We start from the raw sequence: 10,875 nt of genomic DNA, 5'->3' as shown, positions 1-10,875 counted from the left end.
CACAATACGGGCTTGAAGAATCAAGTAAAAATCTAAACGAACGAGTTAACGGGATAAAAAAAAACATGCACAGACTAAAGTGGTCGTTACTTCTAGTTAAATACTTGTTGGGATGTTTTCTAGTGTCTTTAGGGTTACCGATGCAAACCAGCAGTAGCGGTCAGATCCAGAGATCGGGTCCACTTCATTCAGCCACAAGGTCCAGAAGCAAAAATACAGAAGGACAGACGGCTTAGTGTCGGGAAACGCTAACTTCTCATCACACAAACTGCATGCAACCTCCGTTCAGGAACCAGGATGACCCGGTCCTGTCCTCCCATGATGCAGTGTGATAGCCCTTAATGTAGATGAAGGATCAGTCACCTATAGAAACGGTCGAAGACCAAAGAAAGTATATCTGCACTTCACTGGCACTATCAAAGCGAGCGTGGACCACACGGGCCCCAGACCATCGAGAGAAAGAAAAGCCCACCTACGTTCACAATGTACATTTCTTTAGGTATGCGATACGGCGATGCACCTAGTAGTTAAAAAAAATTACATTAATGACCGCGTTAGTGTGGATGGAGATGCAGGAAGTACAGCTGGAAAAGTCTCAATAAAAATAGAGAGCAGAGATTAAATCCTTACTATAACCAGACAGTTTTTTTTTGTGTGTTTTTTGTTTTTTACAGCAGTTCAGACTCAAGTAGGCTCCAGCGGGAAAAGGAGGAGGAGCTTAATTATGACGGAATCAAATTATGAACATCTTCAAACCTGGTCCATAAGTTAGATAAATAACTACTTTAAATCGTTACCATACTGTGACGTTTTTCTTTTTTTTTTTAAACCAGCCCTAGGTTCGTGTGGTCAAAAGCCAGGGCGTCTGGAGAAACTACGGCTCCTGAACGCCTCTCAGCTCCTTTGTAGTCCCGTTTGTCAAGCAAATAAAACCCAGAATTCACAGTACCACTACCACCAAAGTCAGAAGCAACCGCTAACGAACGAACTCCAAAGGTTTTCTGTGTGTTTTCTCTGGGTTTTCCTTTGCCAAACATGATGTACCGCCAAGCGTATTGTGTATATGTATTTACAAACAAATATACACAAACATGTTTTTTAGCGAAAAGTCCATAGCCCCACCCCCACCACTAATCAATAAGCTAATTTTTTAAGAAACATAAAAACAAGAACAGAGGAAGTAAACAAGAAACAGAAGCACAACCTGATGATGTCACCGTCAGGAAGTGCGTCTGATTGGACGGCCGAGCGATGCAGGTGTGAGGTCACAGATTTTGCTGCATGTGGGTGTGTGTGTTTTTTTAATTTATTTACAGCTTTCCTTTCGATTGAGCGCCACGCAGCCCGAGCCACGCCCCCTTCACCTCCGCTTCCACCAATCAGCGCAGATCTGGTGCGAAAAGCAAGATCCGACTTCTTTGAAATAAAGGCGCGTCCACCGGAAGCTCTTCCCAGTGAGTCCGTAAGTAAACCATCCTGGGGTCGGGGGGCAACTTGATTATAAAAAAACGAAACCCACAGATCTTTCAAGGTCATCAGGTCCGTTTCTAGTGGCTTCATTTGATTTTTAACCGATCTAGAAGTCAACATAGCAACAATCGTCCATCATTAGAACCTTTTTAAAATCTCAGCAACAAACTAATTGATTAGTTATATCTTGCCCGCTCGTGCTTTTTGACGTGTGTGTTTACATATGCAGTTACTTTATAATATATATATATTTCTTTTTTGCGTTGCTCACACCGGCGGGTACATTCATGGATGTGAGGTGGAGACAATTCTCGGCCAAAGTCCCCACACGCCCGGGAACCGCCTCACTTCCTGTCCACGTCGTCACCACAGGAAGTGGAATGTTGCGTGCCCGGGGGGTGGGGTGGGGGTCCTTGACTGGTTTGAGAAAATTTTCACTTCCTTCCCAAACAATGGGAGCTCGGGGAGAATGCGACGAAGGACATGACGTCTCCCCGCTGAGGTTCAATTCCGAAGGGGTTCGATGCCGCCGTTCACCAAAAGCTCCTCGCTAGCCAATGCTGCCCCAAAAAAAAATCCATTTCAAGGTACCACACGAGTCTCCATCAGTCACTGTACAGCTGTGGTGAGAGATCCGCGTGCCAGAGGCCAAATCTGACACGTTAGCAGCTTCGGGAGGAGCGACGACTCGGACAACAAGCTGCCGGGCGAACGACCAGAAGGCGGGCTTTGGTGAAAAGAGGAGGGTCTGCGTTTGTAGTGTGGAACTAAAGCCCAGGGAGGATCTCGTGTGTGTGCGTGTGTGTGTGTTTAATGCATGCGGAGTCGAGTGCACACGCCTAAAGCGGCGTGCGTTTGTGCGATGGGGAGGAGCCGCGCGTCAGCCTCACACCAGATTGTACTCTTTCAGGTTGAGCTGCAGGATGGTGTCCTTGACGGCTGCAAACACAAAGCGGATGTTCTCAGTGTCCGTAGCGCAGGTGAAGTGGGAGTAGATGATCTTGTCGCTGTCGGGGTTCAAGTCCACAAACATCTTGAGGATGAACTCGCGCGCCGCCTGGGGGTCCCTCTGAGGACCTGCGGTTCGGAGGAGACGACAGATCACTCTTTACGCCTCAACGCCCGGACTTCGCCCTGCGAGCGAGGAATCGGGGCGACAAACGAGCAGCAAAAAAATGACCTTACCGTCAAACTCGGGGAAGTAGTCCACCAGGTGCGAGTAGGAGATCTTCTCCTCCAGCAGGTCTTTCTTGTTCAGGAAGAGGATGACGGAAGAGTTTTGAAACCAGGGGTAGGTGATGATTGTCCGGAACAGAGCTTTACTCTCCTCCATGCGGTTCTGGTGAACAGGGGAGCGCAGGAGGGCGGTGCTGAAGTGAAACCGCGACGCGACGGCACGACGCCGACGCAACGTGGACGTACCTCGTTGTCCGACTCCACCAGGACCTGGTCGTACTCGCTGAGCGCCACGAGGAACATGATGGAGGTGACGTTCTCGAAGCAGTGGATCCACTTCCTCCTCTCTGACCTCTGACCCCCGACATCCACCATCCTGACGGCAGGATACGCACGGAAGAGGGAGCAAAGTGAGCGGGCAGCACAAAGCGTTCGCGTTCAGCAACAGATTTCTAGATCGGGGTCTCGATCGCCCCTCCAAGTCCTGCAGGTCAACTCTTTCGGCTCTGAATCCATCGACATTAAAGACACCCAGGATCTGTCCCACAGACGTTGCTCTGGTGGACATTTCTCAGTCACTTTCGGCTCATGACCCAAATTAAGACGCGGTCTCCGTCCTGGGACCCACGAGAGCGTAGTTTCACTTTTATTTGGGGTTTCATGCTTTAATATGCAACAATGTGATGGATTCAGCACCGTGGTGAGAGCGTTTCAAGCGCCAAAGCGTGCCCTAAAATCAGAGAAATGAAAGCAAAGTGTCGTGACGCTTCCGCTGCGAGTCATGCACGCCGCCACCAGATCAGAGCCGTCATCATTTAGGACTGATCTCGGATCAGCCTCGACAGGAATGCCACTCAAAATTATGAACCAAATCCGGACACGCGGGTTTTCCCAACAGCAGAATCCCAAACACACAGCAAGTCTAGAGCCGTCCTCCCTTAATGAGGAGCATTCGTCCGAGTCAAAGATCTGATCCCAGACCAGCCTGGGCTTCTGTTTGGAGTCTCTTCTTCCCTTAAGTCGGTTCTTCTTCCCAACATGTGCAATAACACACCCCAAAGTCAGTTCTGAGACATACCTGAAGACAAACGGGAAACAGGAGGATGAAATGAGGCGGAAAGGTCAGAGGACAGCAGCGAGACTTTCAAGGATGGGGGGGGGGGGGGGGGGGGGGCATCTGTGACATTTGAACAGAAAATGACTCCAAATAATAATTAAAAAAAAGCAGCAACAGATTACGGCTGAAGAACGTGCATCTCCCTGGTGCTGCAGCTCCCCTGAACGTCTCCTTGACAAGGTCGCCCCTGATTGGTCGGGGAGTTCAGGTCCCACCTTCATTAAGGCGACCGATTCTGATTGGCGTCAATCTCCTGAGCAAATGGCATCGGAATCAATTTAATGGCCGACTTTCTGGACCCACGGGTGCGTCGCACCGCCACACCAGGGTGCAACGTGGTCCCACAAAGTGAGACTAAGCACTAAACTGGGAGAAGTCGCCAGGCGAGGCCGCCCCCTGGTGGAGGCCCGGCGGCCCACAGAGACGCAGGGCCAGTATGGGCCCTGCAGGACAGGCGGCCCAAAATAACATTTCTCCACCGCGGAGAGGACGACCTTGTTTCTTCTGCCAGCCGGAGAGGAGAGGAGGAAGAAGAGAGGAAGTGACCCATTTACCGAAACCGGGAACCAGAACAGAGGACTTGGTGTCCGTCAGGAGGGTGTTGTGCTACGATTAACGCTGGACAGGACGTCAAAGAAAGTTTACGAGGAGACCGCTTAATGTTTAGGATTTAAATCCGTCCAACCAAGGCGTAAACCAAGAAAGGTAAATGTGGAGGAAGGAAAAGAATTAAGGTTCATTTGGGGTTTGGGAGGAAAACAGACGGCGTGAGTTGATGATGTCACGACAGAACACAAGGACGGACTGAGCCGGAACCGACGTCTACCTGAAAATGATGCTTTGCAAGTCGAACGGATACTCTATGATTCCTGTGGTGGGGATGCGCACCCTGAGCACATCCTGCTGAGTGGGGAGATAGCTGGAATCTGCAATTCGATCCAGATCGGAAAGATAACTACAGGCAGACCAGTGGGGGGGTGGGGGGTGGGTGGAGAGAGATAAGGAGAAAAAACAGACAGGAACAGTTATATAAAGCATGAAAGGCAATTACCCCCCCCCCCCCCGCCATTCCAGGAAGTCTGGATCGGTCCTGTCGAGGAAGCCTCAGAGAAGAACGCCACGCCTCAGAACGGAGAGGGTGTTGGCGAGCGTCACCAGGCCGCCGCCGACCCGTCCACAATCCGAGACTTGTGAGATTAGCCGTTAGCTTGCTGCTATGCTTGACCCCCCCCCCCCGTTTGAGACCACGTGCAGCGAGGTCAAGGAGGTCGTGGCCTGTAAGGCGGCGGCGGCGACGGGAGCAGCGAGTGTCGGCAGCGGCGCGGCAGCACCCGCATTCAGATGGAGGCGGCTCGGACCCCGGAGGTCACGTCCCGCCTTTGGACCGGGTCAAGGTTCTAACCCTCCTCCACCTGCTCGGGTGCTGCTCCTCGCCCCGTCGCCTTTTCATCCTGGAGCCAGAACTCGAGCACAGAACACAAACCACTGACGCGTCGTTACCAACAGGTGCCTCAGATCTCAATCAGCGTTCCGGTCGATCAGTCAATCATCTCAATTGATCGTTTTTCCTGGCATCGTTCATTTACAAGATGCTCCTTCCTCCGTTCCCGTCAGTGGTTTCTGTCCCGTAGCCGTGGTGACGCCGTGGCTCTGGTGCCGCTGGGTACCTGAAGATGACGTTCTCCAGGTCAAACGGGTACTCTATTATACCCGTGGTGGGAACGCGGACCCTCAGCACGTCCTGCTGGGTGGGAACGTACCCCTCGGCGGTCACGCGATCTATGTCGCTAAGGTAACTGGACTACACATCACATCTCTGTCAAACATGCAAAAACAAACAGTTTAGCAGAATGTGGAACATGAAGAACTTTCGGGGGGGGGGGGGGGGGGGTCCGCATCAAACACGCCGACATGTGGCGCAGGATTCCTCTGCAGGACGGCGCCTCCTAGCATCCGGATGTAGGATCCATCCCGATGGCCGTTGGTTCAAAACCGTACATTCTGACACAGCCAGACAGACTCACAAACGAGACGCGGGACACACGGACGTACTATTTGGTGGAGTCAGACAGCTGGTACTCTCTGCGCCGGTCGTAGGACTCCTGGATCCCCGGGTCGGCCCACAGGGTTTTGATAGCTGCGATGTAGGGCTGGTCGAAACCGTTGATCTTCTCGATGTCCACCTCCTTCACCAACAAGGCATTCGACTGGAACCGGGGGGAAAACGGGTCAGACAGACACCCCGCGTGGTTATCGGTTAATAATCGGTTAACCCTGGGGAGGCGGGGCGGTTCTTACCCGGTTCTGCTCGAACTTGTAGGGGATCTTCAGGGTCTCGGTGGCGCGGATCATGGACTGCATGGACGTGAAGATGTTCTGGTACACCAGGCGGATGAAGCCTCTTTTGTCCTCGTCCGAGTACCCGGCTCCATGGATGATCCTCATCTGCTTGATGAAGGTGCTCTTGCCGCTCTCGCCCGTACCTGACGGGACGGGGCGGGGGGGGGGGGGGGGGCGGCGGAGCGATTAACAACATGCTGCACATTCGGGATCCGACAGTAGCTGCTTCAGCCGAAGGTGACGGCAGGGGTCATCGTCAAAAGGCCGCATTCCCCCCGACAATCCTCCTCGGCCCCCCCCGCGAGTCCATATCTGGCCGGAGGACCGGAGCGGTGTCGGGTTTCCAGAAATACACACATGGCGAGGAACCGAAGGAAAGGCGTGGATTACGCTGCAGACGCGTAAAAACATCGTTTTCAGTCCTGATTTCAAAAAGGGCAAATCCATAATATCTGCAAAACTGAAAAGGAAAAAAAATAAAGCGAAACACTCATCTCACCACCACCTACATTCAAGGTTTTTGAAGAGCAGCCATATTTCCGTTACCATAGCAACCCCTCCTCTGTCTCCATATCGTTTCTGATTTCCCCCCCCCCCCCCCTTTAACGCCTCATGTCCACAGCTCGCTCCCTCCCTCCCCCCGCCCCTCCACGACCACCAGGCCTCCTCTGTGCTCATCATTCTTTTGGCGTATCACAGAGGAGGCCTTTTGGCTCGGGGAGCGATGGCGTCTCAAGCCCCGCCCCCACCTCTGATTTGGGGCGTGGACAGAGGTCTGGGTCTCGACACCAGCTTCTGCCTTTCACTCGCTGCAAAGTGAGCGATCGAGACGAGGCAGCGAGGACGTGGCTTCCCCGTCAGCAACCGTGAAAAGCAAACCAGAGCGCTTCGTCAGATCGCCATGATGTCTGATTTATTTCCCGTGACTGTCACAAGATCTTCCTCTGCTGAGCTCCAACTGCCCCCCCCCCCCCACCCACCCACCAGACGACACTGAGCCTCTGTCCTCTAAACGCTGAAACACCAAGATAGATAACGTCGACATGACCTCACTACCTCCTCGGTACAGACGCGGTTCGGTTCTCTCCGTCTCCTTTCCCGCATGGCAACCCCCCCCCCCCCTCCTGGAGATCTGCCTCCGTTCTCATACCTCTGTTTAGGATCTCCGGCAAAAGAATCCAGCCCTTCTTTTTTGGTAATGGCCTAGAAAAGGGAGGTCATCTTTTCTTAGCCCTCCACCTGGTTTGATGCTTCCTATTCCAGGTAGCCGGAGGAGAAACGAGGCCGGCGGCGTGACGACAGCCCACCCAGCGCTGCAGACACTTTAACAGAACCCGCGTCTAACAAAACGACACCCAAAATGTTAAGCCATTCCAGCCCGGATCACCCCGGCCTCTCTCCAACGCCTGCTGCGGTCCCGAGGGGACAGAGAGGAGCCACATCCCGCCTCGTTCACCTCGGCACCTCAAGGGAAGCAGCCGTGAACCCATTTAGGGGTGGGTGCGTGTACAAATGAGAAATAGACAGAAGACACCAAGTCAGAGCGTTTGCTAGCGGATCAATAAGATCCACTGGTCCAGATCCGGGATCAGCCCAGATCAGGCCTGCTGAAAACGCGGCGAGTCTGCTGGAGATACGCTTCGTCCTCAAACTAAGAATGCCCAACGTCCTCCGGAAACAAGAGGGCGGCTGGCGCTGGTTTCTTATTTCTGATAATCCCATCTCTTCACAAAACCGCCCAGGATCTCCGACCCGGAAGAGACACCGAGGGCCACGAGCCGGAAAACCGCATCTGGAATTCGGGACGCCTTAATGTGACAGAAGCCCGGCGCCGATCTTCTGACACTTCCTGAAATCAAAAAAACTAGATTTGAAAATCTATCGTTTCACCCCCCCCCCCTATGATTTCCATGTTCCACAGCTTCCAATGGAGCATTAACTGACCAGACAGACACACACACACACACACACACACACACACACACACACACACACACACACACATGGGGCTAGAAGATCCCCATTGCCATATATGATCAAAATAAAAAGCTTGGCAGGGTCTGCAATAAACATGCGAGTCCGACCCCGGATCATCCCGGTTCAATCCGTTCCTCCCGGTAACAAGGGGGGGGGGGGGGGGGGGGGCGGGACAATCAAGGAGCACGAACGACATGATCAAACTACAGGGACGTAGTTCTCGTACAGGATGAGGTGGACGCCAACGTGCTTTTTGGTGCGTTTCATGTGAAGCATCAGGGCAGCAGTTCGCCGCCGTTAGCCTGGAGCGCTAGGCCCTTCATTTACCCGACGCAGCAGAGGCCACAGCTCCCGGGCCTGCTGCGTTTTGACCAAGTAGAGGCAAAGCTCAGCGGGGCAGGAAGCCGGCGGTATGGCCCGATACGGCCCCTCGGCGACAGGCAGCCGGAGTGTGGGCATCGCCGCGCGCCGAGCCAGACGCCGACATTGAGGCACCGACAGCTTTTTACCCAAAATACAAAGCCTCGCTGAGCTCTGTGTCCGGAGGCTTCATGCCTCTCCGGCACAAAATAGAAGCAAACCTCAAAACTGTATTTTGGCAAAGCGGCCCGGACCAGCAGGAAGGGAGGGGGGGGGGGGGGGAACGTCCCGGATTACAGCTCGGGAAACGTTTGGCTCTGGAGCTCAGCAAGGAAGCCAGACGGTGAAGGAGTTTCTGCCAGATATGGGATGTGATCTGCAACACCCTGACACGACAGCGCATGCTAAACAGAAACGGAAGTCGAGCCTCGCTGGAAAGCCACCCGTCGGCATCCGGCGCTCCAGATCTCCTCCTCCTCCTCCTCGAAACGCTCCATGAAGCGCAGTGGTGCAATGTTCAGAAACAGGTTTCCCTCCTCCGGTGAGGCGTGGAGCGACGCGCCTGGGGAGGACACCGATGGATAATCGCCGTCTGGGCGGCGGACGCGTTTAACCGGGCCTCTCCAGACTCGCACCGACCCGGCCTGACCCAGGCGTCAACTGGCAACGCTCCCTGAGAGAAACCTACGCCCGATGTCAATCACCTATGAAATAATGGACCAGCTGAATCACGAGACATCCTGAACCCACACCTTTATTGATCGTCTGTCAGAAGACAAACAACAGCAACACAATAAAGAAAGGTCCCTTCTAACCCGCCCAGCTTGGACACCGGGCCCAACATATCTGCACGGAAGTGGAACACGTCCCTATAACGTGTGGCCTACTTCTGAGTCCAAGGTATTCAGGGGGGGGGGGGGGGCTAAATACACGGGACCCCTTCATGCGGGAGAGAAACGGGAGCAAACGTTCGGAGACCGAGCGTGCAACCCAGATAGCATGAACGGTCCTACGAAGCTGCGCCCGCCTTCTCCGAGGAGCGTGCTCGCCGTTTGTCGCGTCAGAGAAAGTTCCCAGAACGCATCAGCGATGGAGCACAGCCGATCCCGTCCCTTTGTGTTCCGCATGGGCCGAACCGATGCGTTACAGAGCAACTTATTCAGCAGCAGCTCCCACCTGCCCACACAGGCTGTAAAAATAGCTAACCTATTCAGATGGAGGATGAAGAAGCAAACCCCCCCCACCCCCCCCCCCCATCCCATCCTCCAGGATGGCAATGTGCAGGCTGTCAATCGAAAGACGGATTAACGAACGGGCATCAGCAGGATGCACCACGGGCACCCGACGACGCTTATGCAACGGTGCAAAACATCAAAAACATTTTCTGCCATTACCAAGTGACCGTCTTCACATTAGCCTGGGGGGGGTGGGGGGGCAGGTAGAAAGGTGGCAGCGACCCAGGAGCATCCACCGACCCGACCCAGAGCTCCGCTGCCAGGCCGGTACCGGCCCGGACACCTCCGTGTTCATCGCGCGTCTCGCGTCGAACACATGAACCCGCAACGCACCGATCCCCGCACCGGGCTTCCAGCTAGCAAGCCCGACCAGTAGCATCCGCCTGCTAGCGTTACCGAGCAGGCCCCGAGGTCGGGTCTTCATTCAGCGACGCGCAGACAATGACAATAAAGGAATAAAACAACACACATTCGTGGATTGGCGCGGATTAGCGCGGCACGTACCGAGCAGCAGCAGCTTCAGCTCCCGCCTGGAGTCGCGCTTGTCTCGGCGGAGCTGCTTGTCGATTTCTGCGTTGATTCGCTTCGACTCCTTCGCCTCTTCACTCAGGCAGCAAGCCATCATGGACTCCAGAGTCATCCCCCCCCCGCGGTCGGCAGCCCGGTTCAGGAGGCACCGCGGTTCCGGCTCACCCCGGCTGGACGGGAGTGGAGACTAGCTAGGGGGCCTCGAAGTGAAGTTGTCGCCCCCCCCCGGCCGAGAGGGACTGCGGCTTCGGCGGGGTGTTCTCGGCGAATGACGGAGATACTCGGGCAGGGGGGGGGGGTACGTCAGCGGGGCCCTCCCGGAGATGCTGCTCTACCTCAGCACCGCTGGTTTAATTACTGCGACAGACCGGCCATTGATCGACGTTTAACACCGCTTAGCGCGCCCCCCCCGCCCGCCCCGCTGGGTACCTCCTTCACGATCCGTCAAAAGGTGGCTCTAAACCGCAGCGTCCAAACCCGTTAACGCTGGTCCGTCCGTGCGGTCCCTCCGACGCTAGCTAGCGGGGCGGGGGCTACACCTTGCTAACAAGCTAGCCGCGCCGCAACTATGCGTCCGCTCCCTCCCGACATTAGCCAGCCTATGCTAAATCAAACGTAGCCGCGGAGGCTAACTCGGCTAGCCCGCTGGATCAATTTAACGACGCCTCCGGC

At 54.7% G+C, this 10,875-nt stretch overlaps 1 protein-coding gene across 1 annotated transcript; it reads right to left on the bottom strand.

Annotated features, from left to right (window-relative positions):
* Nucleotides 1-2,356: 2,356 nt before the first annotated feature.
* On the bottom strand, nt 2,357-10,315 carry gna11b (guanine nucleotide binding protein (G protein), alpha 11b (Gq class)). The gene is made up of 7 exons (XM_068751607.1): nt 10,180-10,315; nt 6,062-6,246; nt 5,816-5,970; nt 5,431-5,559; nt 2,893-3,022; nt 2,656-2,809; nt 2,357-2,547 (listed from the first exon to the last, which is right to left on the bottom strand). The coding sequence occupies exons 1-7, from the start codon at nt 10,313-10,315 to the stop codon at nt 2,357-2,359; spliced, it is 1,080 nt and encodes a 359-aa protein (XP_068607708.1).
* Nucleotides 10,316-10,875: the final 560 nt, after the last annotated feature.

The sequence above is a fragment of the Brachionichthys hirsutus genome, chromosome 18 (assembly GCF_040956055.1).
Source record: "Brachionichthys hirsutus isolate HB-005 chromosome 18, CSIRO-AGI_Bhir_v1, whole genome shotgun sequence".
Taxonomy (NCBI): Eukaryota; Metazoa; Chordata; class Actinopteri; order Lophiiformes; family Brachionichthyidae; genus Brachionichthys; species Brachionichthys hirsutus.
Note: the sequence above shows the minus strand (reverse complement) of the source record. Positions and strands in the feature narration are given on the sequence as shown.

Excerpts from the sequence above, each read along its gene's own strand:
- gna11b (XM_068751607.1), bottom strand. The coding sequence starts at position 10,315 with ATGACTCTGGAGTCCATGATGGCTTGCTGCCTGAGTGAAGAGGCGAAG. Across the intron at positions 2,810-2,892 it reads TGGTGGAGTCGGACAACGAG|AACCGCATGGAGGAGAGTAA; the intron begins GTACGTCCACGT and ends CCTGTTCACCAG. Across the intron at positions 2,548-2,655 it reads CTACTTCCCCGAGTTTGACG|GTCCTCAGAGGGACCCCCAG; the intron begins GTAAGGTCATTT and ends TCCGAACCGCAG.